The 18,695-nt window shown below is 40.0% G+C and overlaps 2 protein-coding genes across 5 annotated transcripts; both read right to left on the bottom strand.

Moving 5' to 3' along the window:
* Positions 1–54: 54 nt before the first annotated feature.
* On the bottom strand, positions 55–7,217 carry LOC131139286 (mitochondrial inner membrane m-AAA protease component AFG3L1-like). Of its 2 annotated transcripts, none has more exons than XM_058088736.2 (17): positions 7,052–7,217; positions 6,319–6,406; positions 6,169–6,228; positions 5,995–6,089; positions 5,774–5,923; positions 5,608–5,682; positions 5,362–5,486; positions 5,013–5,283; positions 4,779–4,916; positions 4,348–4,501; positions 4,163–4,270; positions 3,299–3,424; positions 3,109–3,219; positions 2,734–2,849; positions 2,448–2,648; positions 1,919–2,113; positions 55–1,652 (listed from the first exon to the last, which is right to left on the bottom strand). In XM_058088736.2, exons 1-17 carry the CDS (start codon positions 7,157–7,159, stop codon positions 1,413–1,415), a joined length of 2,361 nt encoding a protein of 786 aa, XP_057944719.2. In that variant the 5' UTR covers positions 7,160–7,217; the 3' UTR covers positions 55–1,412. The 2 variants fall into 2 exon arrangements, with proteins under 2 accessions (XP_057944719.2, XP_057944718.2); XM_058088735.2 differs by having other exon boundaries at positions 56–1,652; positions 6,319–6,409.
* Positions 6,166–18,677, bottom strand: def8 (differentially expressed in FDCP 8 homolog). Of its 3 annotated transcripts, XM_058088745.2 has the most exons (15): positions 18,534–18,647; positions 17,772–17,839; positions 17,271–17,396; positions 15,746–15,840; positions 15,502–15,651; positions 15,051–15,192; positions 14,731–14,895; positions 11,846–11,973; positions 11,375–11,488; positions 11,045–11,125; positions 10,077–10,217; positions 9,512–9,621; positions 7,224–8,902; positions 6,319–6,409; positions 6,166–6,228 (listed from the first exon to the last, which is right to left on the bottom strand). In XM_058088745.2, exons 3-13 carry the CDS (start codon positions 17,380–17,382, stop codon positions 8,815–8,817), a joined length of 1,326 nt encoding a protein of 441 aa, XP_057944728.2. In that variant the 5' UTR covers positions 17,383–17,396; positions 17,772–17,839; positions 18,534–18,647; the 3' UTR covers positions 6,166–6,228; positions 6,319–6,409; positions 7,224–8,814. The 3 variants fall into 3 exon arrangements, with proteins under 3 accessions (XP_057944728.2, XP_057944727.2, XP_057944729.2); XM_058088744.2 differs by lacking the exon at positions 17,772–17,839 and having other exon boundaries at positions 18,534–18,677; XM_058088746.2 differs by lacking the exon at positions 17,772–17,839 and having other exon boundaries at positions 17,271–17,419; positions 18,534–18,653.
* Between the last annotated feature and the right edge of the window lie 18 nt (positions 18,678–18,695).

Genomic DNA, 18,695 nt, shown 5'->3' with positions numbered 1-18,695 from the left:
AGTTAGCATGTTAGCTTTTTTGCTAAATTCCACATGTAATGTACGCACGGCATTGTGGGAAGCAGACACCGGGCCCGAGGTTCACTGGACAGGTTGCATGCCCATCAAAATTTCCGCAGGAATTTTCTAGTGGGATTTCCATTATTCCTTCTGAAATACGATGATAAATATGAAGTCAATAAATAAAATGGCAAGCCAATAGTTATAAGATATGTTTAATATATCTGTGTGCCCCAAAAGCTTCATATCTTCGTCACACTTTACTGCATTGATCAAGAAGTGATACTCGTCAAACAAAATCAGCATTAAAAAAAAGTAGAACGCTTTCAGCATCTCATCAACAAGGATATACATTAAAACTTCTTGCTCATGCAAAAATCTGTGACTTGAACTATTTCCAAACAGCCCAGCTGCAACCTTGTCTATTCTGTTCAGTAAATTGAACGTTGCCTATCGTGATTATACACTTGAGCAGGAAATAAAATGGGCCGCATGGTGACCGAGTGGTGTGTATGTAGGCCACACAGTCAGGAGATCGAGGAGAACTGGGTTTTCTCCGGGTTCCTCCCACATGCTAGGTTAATTGGTGACTCCAAATTGTCCGTAGGTATGAATGTGAGTGTGAATGGTTGTTGGTCTATATGTGCCCTGCGATTGGCTGGCGACCAGTCTAGTGTGTACCCCGCCTCTCGCCCAAAAACAGCTGGGATAGGCTCTAGCATACCCCGCGACCCTAGTGAGGATAAGCGGCATGGAAAATTATCTCCTAAAAATGGTCAGTGAAGACTCCAAGGAGTGAAGTTATATTTTATTTTCTATATGATGCTAAATCACAACAGAAGTCATTTAAGCGTATGTTTCATATTGAACACATCTAGAACTTATTTTATTGAACAAACTAAATAGCCTGATATTACTTATTCATACGATGGCATGACATTTCGCGCGTGTACAATTTTTCTATATTGCGTGCGGAGTAATTGTATTGTATTGCACTTATAGTCTTTATATTCATGTTGTAGACTGATTTGGAATCTATGTTACTTTTGCACAAATTCCTGCCTCCTGTGTGCAGGTGTTTGTGCCCCCAGCCATCCCAAAGCTTGAAATCTTGGGAAAACACTGCATATGGTACGCAGAGAATGTTTGTGTGTGTGCATGTGGTTTAAGGCAATGAGCATGTATAAATACGACAGCTTTTAAAATGGTGCAATCATACTTGAGCTAATACAATTCATGGTCATAGCTAAATTAGTGCACTTGGTAAAAAAAATAGGTAGAAGTACTCAGCTCTGACATCAAGCCACAAATGCCTCCAAAATGTAAATCTCAGCTTGGAATAAAACAATTGCACATAATCATGACCACCTTTGTCCTTACCAAAATAAAAAGGTTCACCTGACTCTAGAAGCTTATTCTCCTTGACACCGCATGAAGTGAACAGCTGATTTGGTTTGTTCCTGCTGCGGGTGTTCTTCATTCCGTTTGTTCCAGTCCTTCAGCCCTTCAGGTAGTGAGATGTCCTCCTCCGGGTCCACAAGCTCTTCCACAAGCTCCTCATAAGACCATTTCTCTAGAAAAGGACGCGGACCCAGTAGCTCCACCATGTCGGCCTTTTCTAGAATCTCTCTTTCTAGGAGATGTTTGGCCACCTGTGACCAGAGCAGAAATATTCAAATGTTCATCATATTTGGGCTGGACTGTCACAGCTTGAAAAAAATAAACCACAGCTAACCATAAAGTCATAACTCAAGTACATACTAATAACGCAGGGCCACTGCCCATTCTCACTGCTGACAGTTTTATGGTAGAATACGACAATCACATTTAGTCTTCTTCACAATGAAGAAAACAAAAATCATAATTTCCAATGGTTTCTGCATCACATCCGATACATTCATCCCCAGGGAGGCCTCACCTTGTCCACCATGGCTTTTTTCTCAGTGAGAAGCTTCAGCGTTCTCTGGAAGGCGGAGTCAATGAGCTGGCGCACTTCCTGGTCTATGAGTTGGGCTGTAGGCTCACTGAAGGGCTTCTCTGTCACCATGTGACCCTGCTGGGGGAGCTCAAAAGATACCTGACCCACGGCCTCGCTCATTCCAAACTGTACAACCTGAAGTATGAAGACACATTTCAATAAGTTAATTACCAAAACTGTGACATGGCACACTTCTACTTCCTGCAATGTGCCAGATTTACTGGAGGAATTGTTAGTGACATGATAGTGTTTAAGGTTTTTGTGGAATCTTGTCCAACTATTCATATAAAGTAAAGTATTTGGTACAACAAGGATGAATTTTCCATACAAAAACCTAAATAAAACAAATGCAATCATGAAATGTATTATGAATCATGCACTGTACTTTAAAAGCAATCCACAAGGCATTAATATGTGATTTCAACACTTCCATTGCATGCAGTATTTTTCTATTGCTTGTGGTGATCACCTGTGCGTAGGCCGACTGTGTGACCTTCCGTAGGTCATCGTGCGCTCCTGTAGTGACCCGATGAAAAAAAACCTGTTCAGCCACACGGCCACCAAGCATCATGCACATTCTGTCATAGAGCTGTTCTTGTGTCAAGAGGTGCTGCTCCTTCGGGAGATACTGAGCGTAACCCAGACCCTTTCCTCTTGGAACTATAGACACCTTTAAGAAGGGCAACACTCAATGATAATAAAAGATGCTGAAGACTCAAAGACAAAAAGGACAGGCAGTACAAATGTTTGTTTACCTTCAATAGTGGGTCTGCATGTTCTAGAAACCAGCCAGTGACAGCATGTCCGGCCTCGTGATATGCCACGGTGGTCCGCTCTGGAGGCAGCAATGTCTGAGATTTTTTCTCTAGACCTGAGGGCCAAGAAATGTCCTCAAATGTCCTTACTTAGAATGACACTAGAACAGACCTCTTTCATGGTCGAACTTTTTATATGTCTTTAAAAATAGTTTTTGTGGGTTTTGTAATCAGGGTCATCTTATATTCGAGTCAATGCGGTACTAGAATCCATGTCCGGTTCTATTTCTAGGACTATGGACCACCTTCACACAAAACCCATTATATTTGTTTACAGTAAATACAGGAAAGATATTAATGCGATCGATAACTCACCTCCAACGACCCTGTCAACTGCCTGTTCAAAGTGCTGAGAGTGGATATGCTGGTGTAGATGGCGTGCCGCTATTAGAGCGGCCTCATTACAAACAGTGGCAATGTCAGCCCCTAAAGGGGAAACATAATCATCACACCAACGTGACAAACAAAAAGGTAAGAGTGTAACTTAGGGTGAGAACCTACGTACCAGTAAAACCTGGAGTTAATGCAGCAAGCTTTCTGGCTAAAACCTCGACTTTTATACTTGGCTCCAATTTTAAAGGTCGCAGATGTACCTTAAAGATGGAAGCTCTGCCTTTTATATCTGGAGGACCTGGAGTGGAAGGACAACAATGATAGACAGGAGTGATAGATAAAGATAGCTCTATACAGCTACGGTGAGAAAATACTTTAACATGGAGATAAATTTGACAATATTACAACTGGAAGACAACGGGTCTAGTCTGCATGTGAGGATGGAGAAAAACATATTCACTTCACACATTTTAGTTGGAAGAATGAGGGCTGTCAAAAATAACACTTCAACAGTGGGAACCAATTCATTTAATTAATCATGTTAAAAAATTCTTTCTGTAAATCCTATAAACTTCATTTCACTTCTCATCCATCACTGTGTTGGTCTGCTATATATGATATATTTGACTGAAATGGCTGATCCTAGCAACCAGTGATTTGAAAAGGGAAAAGGGAAATCTTGAAAATGATCAGGGGTGCCCAAACTTTTTCATATTGCTGTATATATGTATGTGCAATGTACAATATCATACATTAGATCTTAAAAAGCACTGGAAAACATCAAAACATGCTAACGCCGAAGATAAAAGCAGCAGAGCACAGGATGTTAGGATGTGTGCACGTTACACGTCAAGAAGAGTGAACAGACACGAGAAGGAGAACAGGCAAATCTAATATCCTCAAAGCTGGTCTATGTTAACAAGGGTAGAAATGGAAAGTAAAGTAGGTTTTATCATTGTGTGAGACCTTTAGACATGCAATATCATGATTCTCAGCAGACATCATACAGGGAGCATATGCAAAGCATATAATATACCTATATATATGTGTCGATCAAAGCGCCCCGGCCTCATCAGGGCCGGATCCAGGACATCAACTCGATTAGTACCAGCCAAAACAACCACATTGGTGCTACTATTGAACCCTGCACAAAAACAGCACACATATACACAAATGTGACACAAGGGCTGTAAAAGACTACAAAAAACAAGTTCTGCTTACCATCCATTTCTACCAGTAACTGGTTTAGTGTGTTTTCTTGTTCACTGTGACCTCCGAAGTTTCCCCTGCCCCGCTTTCTGCCCACTGCATCTATTTCATCAATGAAGAGGATGCAGGGGGCGTTTTTACGTGCCATGGCAAACATGTCCCGCATCTAAAGATGATCGGGGAAAAAAAAGTTATTCTATTTGTTTTCCTTGTAATGCTGACTTATTTATATAGTGGTCTAAAAAATCGGACAATGAGATGAATATTGGAAAATCAGACACCACCAATGCATTCATTCTGTAATTACTTCTGGGGTTGTGCTTTGTTCGTGTTTAGGACACAAACTGCAGAGGCCACAATTTTGGTCGTAAGACACATTAAGCTACAAAATAATGGTGCTTTAAAGTAAAAGATAAATGATAATAATAAAAAATGTGACAGACCCTTGCAGCACCCACGCCAACAAACATTTCCTGGAACTCAGAGCCACTGACAGTAATGAAAGGAACATTAGCTTCTCCCGCAGTAGCCTTGGCGAGCAAGGTCTTCCCTGTTCCAGGTGGACCAAACAATATTGCACCCTGCACCAAGAATGAAACATTAATGAGACGTCACGTCTAGATGTCTTAGGAAGACATAACAACACTCCAAAGTCAATACTGCAATAATAGACCCACCTTCGGCATCTTGGCTCCGAGCTCCTGGTAGTGTTGAGGTTTTTTCAATAAGTTAACAAACTCTAAAATCTCCAGTTTGGCTTCCTCACAGCCTGCAACATCCTGAAATCCAACGGCAATGTCGTTTTTGATTATCTTGGCTTTGGACCGACCCATTCTGAAGGGGTTTGCTTGTCCTCTACTGCCACGGGGCCCCACTATTGGGCCAAGCCGAGTCATCAGGAGATAGCCAACCAGAAGTAAGGTTGGGAAAATGCTATAAAAGAGCGACCTATAGGGTGGGAAGACAACAGGCTGAAGTTATCATGATGGATATGATAGCTGGGAATCATGGGATTAAAATGCTCACCCATCATTTTCACTGGTGTAGATGACAGGTACTTTGAATTTAGAGTCTAAACTCAGTTCCTGCTGCGCTGCTTCCAGATTATACTCAAATGAGTCCACGCTGCCAATATTGAACCATAAATAACTCTGAAAAGTCACATTTACAATGTAAGAATGATAGAAAAAGACAAAATAAAAATATTGCTTAGTTTTGCTGTTTAGGAAACTATTAAAGTTTAAGGAGACAACCAGTATTAATAGCACTAACCACATCTGATATGTTCACACCAGCTGCTGGAATGACTTTGACATAATGTTTATTGACAACTTCCAGGTGATCAACCTGTGTAGACAGCACAAGAATAGCTATTAGGGTTGGAAGCGTCAAGAAGAGGAGGAAAAATGGAAAAAATTAAACAATGTTAAATTCTTACCAAGCCGCTGCTCAAATAGTGGTGCACAAAGTCTTTCCAGGAGATCTGGATGCCAGTCTCCCGGAAGTAAAAGTAGAGAAAAGCAGAGGCCATGCCTGCTGCACCAATTGCCAGGTTTTGCAGTGCTTTTTCATCTAATGGAAAATGATCCTAGTAGAAAAGGACATGATAGGTTATTTACACATTTCAGATTTAAGCAAGTCAGCAGTTTTAATCGGCACCTGAAAACGTGCCCACCAATCTGGTTCTTCGTCCTTTTTTCTTCCTCTTTGACCTTCATTGCCCTTGTTGTTCATCTGCTCCCTGTTTTTTGCACCTACCGAGAAACAGAAAATGCATCAAGCATACAGGAAAAACTACAAGAAAAAACTGTACCATGCAATGTGGTCGCTCACTGTTTGCTGATTTCTCCGCATCGGCAGTCCCTGCACTCTTTGGGAAGAACTTTTCAAACCCTGAATCAGTTACATGGAGAAAACTAAATTGTTTGAAAAATCCCCAAAACATCTGGGTCCTGCCCTCATTGAACATCTTAACTACATTACCTCGGGGCGGTTTGGCTGAGTTGAGTAAACGAATGAACGTGAGTCTGTGTTGGTGGAGTCCTGCACATTTCCTCTGGATCAGAGATGTCTTCTACATACATACATACATACACATACATACATACATGCATGGATGGATGGATGGATGGATGGATGAATGGATAGATTGATGGCTGGATGGATGACTGGATAAAATAAAGACCTGAGAACCAGTATGAATCTTTAATTTGCTTTTTCCCCTTACTTTCAGTGTTACCAACAACTAACAACCGAAAATAATAATACATACATCCATCCACTTTCTATGCCGCTTATCCTCACTAGGGTCGCTGGAGCCTACCCCAGCTGACTTCGGCGACACCCCACGGGGTGAACTCATTTAATGAAGACTCTTCTTAAGACTCACTAAAATGTTACCCCTTTTAATGTCAACATATTAATATTTTTATTACAATTGAGTCATTTAAATGAGGTCAAAAACAACTTTTTTGGTGCATGTTTTGAGCACGCCACAAGTACGCCCCCCCCCCCCATTTAAAGCGATATTGACACTTGGGAAGTAAACAAAACAACGCGTTGATTTGACTGTTGAATGGCTCATGTGATTATTTGGGACAAAATGAATTCAATGCATTAAAACTTGACTTTAGTAGCTGCTAAAATCACTCAGTATATTTAGAGTAAAAACAAACGAAACTCCCACACATATAGTGGATGTAAACAATGGACATACCAGCGCGATAACCTCGCCATTACAAGTTGGTGAAATGGATGAAAAGTGTTGACTCCACGTCCGAACCCGATTTCTAAAGCGGCCGGCACTGACAGCAAACAGCCCCATGGTTGTACGGGGTTCAGGTTGGACAACCACTATTCCACACACATACCGCACGGACAGCACGTACCTCGTAGCCCCGAGACTATCCGTCAAGTCTCGCGATGTTTTGGTTAAACAACACAGGGTGAGACTGGAGATCATGTTGAAGATGGTCTATACTCTTGTTCTGTCGAAAGGAGTTCACAGCGTCCAAATAACTGGATTTCACAGCTCCAATTAATGTCATCAAAGTACGTTTTCAGTTACTTTGAACAATATTGTGAGAGTTCTTGCAATTACAAAGGTAATAGTTGTTGTGGTTCGGCTTCCCGTCAGGGGTCGCCCTTTCAACTTTATAACTTTTACCCGGGTTAAAATCTAAAAAATAAAATATCGTTATAAATGATAAGAGGTAGAAAATGAATGAATGTTGGTGGAAGGGAGCTATTATGAGCTTCTGCAGAAATGTAGTGGAGGCAATGATTTACGTGCTTTCAAGTATCAATACTTTATTCATGCATCACTCCACATGATGTTTGTCTTTTTCAAACAGCAGAATAGGATTCACTGACACTACTGATGTTCATTAGTTTGAGAGGAAATAAACAGTGCATCATGCTGAAAGATAATACAGCAAAGAGTCATTATTTTAAAACAAATATTTTAGGTCAACATTTACACTATGTCAAAGGTGTCTTTTGACATATTTTGGATAAAATGTGCTTTAACTACAATATGAAAGAAAACATTAACACATTGCCTAATGTATTAAGATGTTTGGTTGACAGCTTCATGTAACCTGACAATCTTGGGCAGTCAATGTGTATGAGGATTCACATGAATTAGGTTTGATGTAAGCAGATATTTATCACTCTGGAATGTATTCACTGTTTGGAATGAAATATGCACAGGAAACAGTCATACATGTATCCTTACAAGACCAAGTACAGTTACAGTATATCATGCTTTAAATACATTTCAAGTTACAGTATGTGCTGACAGGTAATGTCAGGGTAAATAACCCTGACGTTTTGGATGTCAAAAAGACATAGATAGGGGACCTATTATGCTTTTTCCACTTTTCTGACCTATAAATGTAGTTAGAATTTTGTGTTCTCGTGTTAAACAATGCCAAAGTTTCAGATAATGAGGTTTGTGCATTTGTAAGTGAGCCCTGAAAGAAGTTTGGGATGGCTCAAAGCGCTCGGTTTCAAAAGGCATGGTAAAACTGCCCCTTTGTGATGTCACAATGTCACAGAGGAGCACTATTCGCTTGTACTTCCATATAAGTGACTTCTGTACAAGAGAATAAAGGCTCATCATCATATGGTTCTTAGTTAAGGACTAAATTAAGGAATAAATTAAAACAGTTTTGGTAGGAGGCGCAAATTAGGTAAATACAGCGGGAGACGTGCCGATTCTGCATAATCTAGTTTTGTGTGCAGGTTATTGTGTGTAGCTGCTCTATATGAAACCACAACTCAATACAAAGGGTTGAAAAATTAGCATATTAGGTCATGATTTACATTTCAATACCAGATTGCTGTGGGGTCTTTATGTCAAACAAAGTAGAGGCTTTTAACTCCTGTATGTAATATGCAGGAAGATAAACAATGTTAATGTAATTGCTGTGCTTCCTCTATATTGACACATAAAGTCCCTTCGGCGTCACGGCATCTTTAAGCATCTGTTGTGTCTCCATCGTGCTTTCGCTCAGTCATCCGGGCACACCGTGGACATGTTGTTGAGTTATCATAGTAACAATCTCTAAAAAGAAACAAGACAATTACATGTTACCTATTGAACACATTTTGATTCAGCATATTCAAGCATAACATATCTCGACTTGGCAGCAAACTATTTCATAACAAGGATGAAGAGTCTTGAACCAGTCATGATGTGCTGTATATATCACTATATTAACAGTTACTATAGAACCCATTATGTCATTGTATGGTCATATCACCTCGTATTTCGGTATGTGACAAAAAAATAAATAAAAACACAAAATCATAACTAAAAAAACTTAAATTATATTAGGAAGGCAGGAAGTGAACCATTGTAACAGTTACTGATTGTAAAAGTACCAGATGGAGGGGTAGGAATTAATAAGCTTTGCTTCTTCCTACTCCTTTTGGACATGTGGAACTGTGAACTGATTATCTGATGCACTCAATTGTAATCTGATGCATGTTCAAATGAAGTTAAACCATTACCATTACCATAACTGACTGCTTTAAAGTCTTCAGAGAATTGAAACAAAGGAAGACATTTGATGTAATTATTCCAAAGCCAACACACAAACTGTGGGAAAAGGAATGGGCAGAGGTTTAGCTGGAGATAAAGTATTTCCTTGGCTGACTATTGATGACAAACCTGTGAAAGACGGCGGAGCAGTCATGGCAAACTGAGGTGTGACTGTCAAAGGGGAAGAGGATATCTCCCTCCTTACACAACTCACACACAAAGCCTTTGGCCTGGCAACGCTGCATGGAAACAAAGAAAAAATGTCAATTAGCGTGTCAATTGGTTCCTACAGAACTGATCATGATAAGTTTATTTCCAAGGTAGGATGCAATATTAATAAATGCCATATTTTATCACAGAATACACGTCACAGGAACACCATATGAACACTCTAAGACAACAAGTCAGCAACAAAAGGGTCAGGACGCGAAAAAATAACTTTGATCTGTTAAAGGAACTGTTTGGAATGAATGCTATACCAAATGATCCTCATTGGACAAAGGTAATGTAAGGTAATGTCTCATCATTGTTACATTACAGTCAAAACTACGTATCAATATATTTGTAAAAGCAGACGTTCTGGTACATCTCTTCCATCAGACTTCACTAAAATGTTAGGATATACCCAACTGTGGTTTGTGAGTGAAAATTACTTTTGTGTGAAATGGTACAAAAAAAGTGCTTTTGCACTCACATCACAGTCCAGCTTGATGTGTTTTGCAAATGTGGTATGAACTTCAGTGAGCGAACAGCTGAGTCGACCACTGGAGATGTCGATCAAATCTTGCAGTGAGTACATATCATCGTTCTCCACAAAGTGCTGGCGGTCCTGAAGCTGACATCAAAATACCGGTACAAAGGAATCCAAGTTAGTGCATGCTAAGAGTGGAGCATGGCTGACACACATGTGCACACAAAAACACTTTTTTAATCAAGCTTGATAAACAGTCCAAAAAATTTGGAAATGTGTTTTTCAATAAGGCTTTTTTTTTTACAAATACAAATATAGCAATTATTTAAAGAATTTCAACTATATATCTTTCAACTAATAAATTGTGTTCAAGAAGTAAGCCTGGGAAAAAACTTTGACTTACATCTCTTGTTCTCTAGATGTCGCTGTTGTTCAAACCTTACTGCCTGACAGCAGCCCAGATGGGCTTCTGCTAGGGAGACTATGTTGTAGGAGTACTCAATTACTTCATTACATTTGTCCCAGGGGCACAATATATTATGCATAAAAAAATGCATATGCATTAAAAAATGTATGTATACTGTATGTAAGTATTTTTTAGCCTTTTGTCCTTGTCAACACTATATTAATGTTCTGCAGCAAGCCACGAAAGGCCAGAGTCTTGCAGGGGCCCAAGTTCCAAAATCCAAAAGTAAACACATTGGCCGCATATTTTTTAGTCCAGTCTCTGTTAAAAGACCAATTTTCAGGTTCTATATATTTGTTTCGATGTGAGCTACCTTCTTTGTTTCATGTGACGTCTAAGCCCTGTAGTTGCCCCCTGCACAACGAAGTATGAATGAGCATTTTTTTTTTCTTAGAGTGAATTGTTTGGATTATTTGGATGATGTTTGGCAAGCCAAATTAAAAGCTCTGTTGGGCCGGATATGGACCACAGGCTGCATATTTAGGACCTCTATTTTATTTCTGACCTGGAGTAGCAGCCGAGCTTCCATGGCCTCCTTGCAGGTAATAAAATAGGGTTTCATCAGTAGAATATCTTGGCGAAGTTTCTATAATGAAAAAAAAAAAACACAAAGTTCTCATTTCATTATTCCTGAGAAGGTAATGGCCTCTTTCTTTCATGAGTGAACATGAATATGAGCGAGCAGCACATGTATATTAAGAACATTGTTATGAAAGTGCAGTAACAAAATGACCATCTAATGCAATTATTGTTAGAGGGCATCCATAGCTAAAAGTGCACATGTGTTATTTGATATACAGTACACTGAGGAAAATTGAATTGGCTGCCAACTCACCCTGATCTCAACCAGTTCTTCCACAAAGTTAAACAGCAGTGGGTTCACTTCTTTCAGCTTTAGCACTGGCCTTGACATCATCAGGGCCAAGTAGCGCAGGGAGGATCGACAAACCTGGGTGGAAAATGTATTATTATTTTTTTTACATGATGGCCGCCTCTATAGACTGTCAGTGCGAATCATATGACTGCTCTTAGAAGAAGAGTTATGTAAGAAGAACTAGGTCAGACGTTGTTTAAGTTCTTCTAATTGGCAAATGCTTCAGATAAGACCATGTAATTTCATAATAAATACATCTTCATCACATCTGTCTGACTCACTCTAAGTGACATATTAGTGACATGTTTTGCACACCATGTAAATGATGTTTGGAAAGTTGATTCTTCATCTGTTCTTATTGCTTTATCTTAAATGCCCACCTCACCTACACTATCACCTCTCTTTTCTAAAATGTAAAGTATTTGTAGATACCTTGCGAGGTTCAAACTCCCAGTTGTGGATGACTCGAGCAGGGACGATAGCTGTGTCATTCCAGTGGCACGTGCTGCAGTAATACTGGCCTGTGTAGTCACACTGTCTGGCCTCACTCGGAACACCCCCTAACATATTAATACCACAGAGTACAGCAGAACATCATATAAAGGACTCATTTTGCAAATATGTATGTCTACACCTCAAGATTATTATATTCTGCACAGCGCAGTCTGATTTGACACTCACTGAATCAGATGTAAAACTTTGCCCATAAACAAATCACAGATGTGGTGCAAAACAGTTTAGCTATTCATTCAAACTCAAGGTCCAGGTGGTTGGCATGAAGGCCACACAGTCAGGAGATCGGAAAGACCTGGGTTTGATTCTTCGGTTTCCTACCACATTCCAAAAACATGTTAGGTTAATTGGTGAGTCCATAGGTATGAATATGGATATAGAAAATGGAGGCCTATGTAAAGGCCCAAAAAGGCCAGCATTGCAAGTCAATTGAAGAGCATCAGGTTACGTCCATCACATGAACATCTCCAGGTACTGGGTATGGTGGAGGCTGGTTTGAGCTCGAGTGATAAATCCAGGCATATGGGCTGTCCCAAACCACAATTGTCACAACACCTAAGACTGAATAACAATTCCCGACCAGGATTGCAACATGCGGTTCCAACACCTGCGGGACCGGTTTCGCCATGCCAGCTGTACAGCATGTGAAACACCTAGCAGGAACAAAACCCGGATCAGATCATGTAGCTCCGTTTGGGAAAAAGGATGTGGAGCATCACTGTCAGGAACCACTTCTTCATCTTCTGGAACACAGTAGGAATCTTCGTCAGTGATGTCAGGATGTTCTCCAAAGACAAGTAATGGAATTTAATCACAGTGAGCTACAGAACGACGTGCTGATTCAAGATCAGGATACTTGAGGCTGCTTCGCTTTTTTTCTGTTGATCCCTGTCACATCAATAGCGCAGAAGTTGCAGTCAGTGACATGTTTTGTCAGCTTCCTCCAAACCATGGGAATTCCAAACATCAGTCAACTCTTCTGCCTTTGGTCGACACAGTGCATGACTTGCATACCATGTGAGGCGGCCAAGCTTTTCCTGGTTACTAACTTTAATACCAAGATAAGCATGGTAAGTATGCGTTATGAAAGTTGGGACTAGATTCCTGTGAGGAACAATGGGTGTATTCACTGCTGATGTAGCAGAATACAAGATCTTCTAGTTGAAGCCATTTCATGCACCTGTACTGTTAGTACAGTTAGTCCTAAGTTGTCATATGCAAAATCTTCAGAATTTGTTTATTGCCTAGTATTTTCAATTCTGGTCCGGTAATTTACGGACAGTAATTTAATTACTGGGTTGCAACCATGTCACCCAGACGCTGTTCTCGGTACTTCCAATGTTTGGATGGGGGGACAAACATTTAAATATGACCGCATACGCTACAGCCCTTCAGTCAGATTTCTCTAAAAAACTAGCTGCAGGCAGTTTCTGTGGAGTAATTCATTAGAAAAAAAACTGCACACGGTAACATTTCCTTTCTTTTTTTTTTTTTGAATCAGTTCACAGCCATATAGAATGGAGCCTTGTAATTAAGCAGTTTATAAACTCTAGATCATATCACACTATCTGAGCCGTTTTCTGCCAAGCGATTCAAATTGAAATTCTTCAGATAAAGGATGCATTTTTGCCATGACTTGTCCCTCTTTTTCAAATTAAGAATTAAGCTTGCAGGAATGTGTTAGTTTGACATATATATAACAGTTATATTAGTTATATTATATTATAAACAGTTGGAAATGAGAATCAAATCCTGCAGCAAACTGTATGATATAAAGTTGAAGGAATGCTTTTCTTATATTAGGGTCTCTGCAAATAAAGACTTTTTAAGACAATGTCAAGAGACACAAAGGAATATTAGAGGCCCGTGGCACTGCACAGATGCTTTCCTAACTAAGCTTGTTATTGTTCATTGTAGTATTTGTTTTAAACACATTTTTAAGAACTTTCAAGGACATTTTATGGCTTAAAAGTCAAACTATTGGATTTTAGACTTTTAAGGCCCCATTGATACCCTGTTTATGCACAATGGCATAAGGCACCGCAAGCAAAAAAAGTTCTCCAAAAGTTGTGGGATGGTTAGACAGTTCTAAAATAAAAGCCATAAGAGCCCCACGTCACCCCACGTCTCACGGGGGCCGGCGCTTTGAAAAGCTTTAGATTGGTGCAGCATTTGGGAGTGAGCACATGGCTGGTTGTGGTGAGTTTGAAGCTTGCGATGTGTGGTTACAAAGCCCTGGTCCCAACCCGCTGTGCTTGTAAGTGTGGGCAAAATTTGGGAATGAGTAGCGCCTCAGTACAGATTTGGGAGCATGCAGACACTATGTAGCACTTTTACTGCAGGAGGAACTTTCGTTGTGTGCGGGGCTGCGTCGGGCTAAAGCTGATGTGCAACTACTTCTGACTCCGGGGTACACCCTGGACTGGTCGCTAGCCAATCACAGGGCACATATAGACAAACAACCATTCACACTCACATTCATACCTATGGACAATTTGGAGTCACCAATTAACCTAGCATGTTTTTGGAATGTGAGAGGAAGCTGGAGTCCCCGGAGAAAACCCACACATGCACGGCGAGAACATGCAAACTCCACACAGCGATGGCAGAGGGTGAAATCGAACTCGGGTCTCCTAGCTGTGAGGCTGCGCAGTAACCACTCCACTGCCATGCAGTCCTTAAAATGAATCGACACCTGCAATTTAGTTTTGTATCAGATCTGTGATTTGTATTTTTGCTCACTGCAGGGCAATAGGTTTGAACACTGTTACATCAACATTGGCACACTTTCCAGTTATACTCACTCAGTGAAATGGGTGTGCGACATTCTGCGCAACGGTAGTCTTGCCTATCAAGGCCGATCTCAGGACAGATGCTTAACTCATATTCAGACTGATGGCTGACTTTTGACCTCACACAGGGCTTAGTGATCAGGTTCATACATTTGCTATGGCAGCGGTAATAGCAACCTAAGAAAACAAAGTAAAAATTTGAGAGCAGTTGACATTCTGATAAATAATATCATCTGAATTAACGCTTATGTGTATACTGTACATACTACAAATAATCTCAATGAAGTGTCTGGTGAATTTATATCTAAGCAGAGTGGATGTGTATAACTCACCTGTGCAGGTGTACCATGTTTGGATGAGGCCCCAGATGATAGCGCTACATTTATCACATGTTTGTTTTACACTCTTGCTCTTCTCCTTTGAGAATCGGTGCTCGAGAACCATTCTCAGGTTTGGCTCATCCTCATCAGGGTCCTTAAGGGGGCACATTAAAAAAATACATGAAATACACACTCCGCAATTCATATGACCTCTCTCACAATACTATTGACAGACATCAGTGGTTCACATTATAACAACAGTCATATCATAATTAAAAACAAACTTACACATATCATTGTGATGTTTACAAGGTAATAAAGGCATATCTTAATCTTAATCTTAATGTACTCTTTAGCTGAAGCGCTATTGATTAGATTACATTTTCAGAAACAATAAACCAGCAATCTGTTCAAAGTCTTCATATAGGAATGTGATATATATCATTCTCCTCTCAGGACCAACCTTCAGCTCCTGCAGTTTGAGCCGTAGGTGGATCAGTTTTACCACCGTGTCCTTTTGTCTTTCCGAGTGTTCTGGCAGCTCCAAGATCAACTTCTTACACTCCTCAATGGCTAGTTTCAACTGCTCTATGTCGGAGGCCACAAACGAACCCTGTAATATGTAACAAACCCAATAAAAACATTAAAATCTGTCTGTTACCACTCATTTCCAAGCAAATTAATTAAATATTATAAAAGCTGTTTACCACAGGTCTCGAGAAATGGTCCTCCGCCAAACCAAGGTCCATGGTTCTGTCTGAACTTTGAATTCTGGTCTCAGAAAACAGCTCCTGTCTCGCTTCTAACAGAGGAAACAGCAAAAGGTAAAAAAAAAAAAACATGTCATTAAAAGTGCCTTACACCACATCGTCTGAACTTTGATACTCATCCCTTTGTGTCTTTAACATCACTGCGGTGACAAGCCATTACATAATTCGTCACATAGAACATTATTATTATACACTTATTATATAGTGTCAAGTATTCAATACTGATGGCTTTAGGATAATATTTGTTTCTACTTAACATGGTGACATGCTGGTTTTATGTTGTTTTTATGGACATCCAAAGCAGCAGTGGCAGACTATACACTACAGTCATGGCCTAAAAACCTAGGAACCAAAGTGGGTGTGAAAAATGAAAAACAATTAGCACAGAAATCTCCCATTTGCAAGTGCGCCTGAACGCCTCAGTGCAGAGCACACTTTCGAGCAGAAAGGAACAAGACAGCATGAAGGAGTTCTATGAGCAAGTAAGTAAGTTTGATTATGTTGTGCATTAAGAGTGTTTAATCTTAAAGATTGAATACCCACACTGTGAAAACCTGCCAATGTATGCGCGTCTCACAATGAGAGATAAGGCTTTATCGCTGGTTGTACGTATGTAATTTGTTTTGAACTTTGGACACTGCTTTATCATATTAGTTAAACTTTTCCTTTCAATTTTGTATCAAATTAATATGCAGACTTAAATCATTGCAATTGCATGAACAAAAGCAAAGCTGCAAAGTTCAAAAAATAAACCGAAATAAATACTGAAGTATTTGTAATTTGTAAGTTAACTGAGGTTGAACCGCTTCTCCTCACGAGGGTCGCGGTGGTGCTGGAGCCTATCCCAGCGGTCTTCGGGCAAGAGGTGGGGTACACCCTGGACTGGTCGCCAGCCAATCACAGGGCACATATAGACAAACAACCATTCACACTCACATTCATACCTATGGACAATTTGGAGTCAATTAACCTAGCATGTTTTCGAAATGTGGGAGGAAACCGGAGAACCCGGAGAAAACACACAGAGATGGCTGAATCGAACTTGGTTCTCCTAGCTGTGTGGCCTGGGCGCTAACCACTTGTCTGCCGTGCAGTCCTCAAGAGGAAACAATGAAGGAGAAGACACAGAAGACAGGACTAACTTTGTCATTTCACTATCGTTGTTGGTTCAAAATGAAATACAGGAAGTGTAACAAAAGCAATGCTTACACTGACTTTTCATTTCCTGTATAGTCGGTCCACTTAATATCTTGATGAACATTCACTGTCCAGAGAAAGGGGTGGAATTAGAACTAAATTTGATACATCGGGACGACTGTATTGCTTTGTTCTTGGTTAGAGTATACTCCAATACATTTTTGTTTCACCCTATTGCTGTATATGTGAGCCATGTACCGCAAATCGTAATGTATCATGAAGTACCCTGATATTTCTGGTCTTAGTGTCATGTCATTAACATTACCTTGCTGTGGGAGGGTCCTGCCCTTTTGGAGACCATCATCCTCTTCCTCACTGCGATCAAAGGGATTGAGTCGAGTTTGGCGGAAGTGTGCCAGTTTCTCGTCATACTCCATTTCATCGGCTACATCTAAGTAAGACAAAGATGAGACACTGGACATGTGTCATATTTATTACATGCTTTCTCTAATTCTCACATTGTGCATTTGTAAATGGAGAACTGCTTAACTCGTGGAAGCAATTTAACGAGAAACCATTTATTGCTACAGCATGATCCTGTTCTCACTCCAGTAACAGCTTCCAGAAATGTCCATGCTTAGTTAAGAAGCACAGCTGCTCAACTGCTTTCAGCGTTGGTATTTGGTGTGGAGTTTGATCATTTCAGACAGGAGATGGGCATACAAATTGATTAATTGTTAAGAAGTACATCAAACGTGTGTAACTGATTGTTGATAAATCCTCTATCAACAGTGATGTGTATAATGTGTGGCATACTCAGACTTACTTCAAATGCCGAGATGTATGATGTCGTTAACAATAATTGTTGTCAATCGTCAGTCTTTGGATGACATCCCATAAGAAAATCATCCCCTGTGGTTGTTTTTTCTTTCCGGGCTAGTCATACAGGCCTAGACTGTCATTAGATCTTAACCCAATACCGCATTTAAATGGAAGAGTGGCACTATTGCATGTTGGTTCTTGGTTAACATATTGAGATGCTATTGAGCTACACAAGAAAGTAAAATATTATACACTGCAGTGCATTCTACAGCACTGCAATTTGCAGTGCATTGTACACCATTGCAAACAACAATGATTAATATAAATAATAATGGTATAGCTAAATACCTGTTGACAGTGCCAATCTGTGTTGTCGGCAACATTACTGATTCAGCTGTTGCTCTGTTACTCATTAGATTACACATTAATATATATTCATAGATATATAGAATAATACATACAGTAAACGTCCCTAGTCATGTCTCAAAACAGATCATTGCAGAAAAGCATTTCTAAATTAAAAAATCGACAACAATGTGGCTGCCCAGAGATGAATGCTCACTAGTAACATGCACATGTACTTTTTGGTATTGACAGCACTGCATTAAGAGGTACACCATTTAGTTAATGAATGATCTACTCAGGAAAAGGCATCAATGCATGTCAACAAGCTAAAGCTGCATAGCATAGCTAAATCAGCTATTTACGCTAATGTGTTAGCTAATAAAACTTGCCCTGACATTAGTCAGACTAGTTTTAAGCTTACTTGTCATCGAGTCGGTAGTTCTTTATTGTCTGCAATTTTCGCGGCAGGTGGGGATGAATTTAGTTAGCATTTGTGTCCTTGCGCGTGTATGTCAGCAACAACACTAGGCGCAAGGCAATGGTAAAGTTTGAAATTTTCATAAGAGGTACAATTCCGGTCAAT

The sequence above is a fragment of the Doryrhamphus excisus genome, linkage group LG13, assembly GCF_037039965.1.
Source record: "Doryrhamphus excisus strain RoL-2023G ecotype Guam linkage group LG13, RoL_Dexc_Guam_v1.1, whole genome shotgun sequence".
NCBI lineage: Eukaryota > Metazoa > Chordata > Actinopteri > Syngnathiformes > Syngnathidae > Doryrhamphus > Doryrhamphus excisus.
Note: the sequence above shows the minus strand (reverse complement) of the source record. Positions and strands in the feature narration are given on the sequence as shown.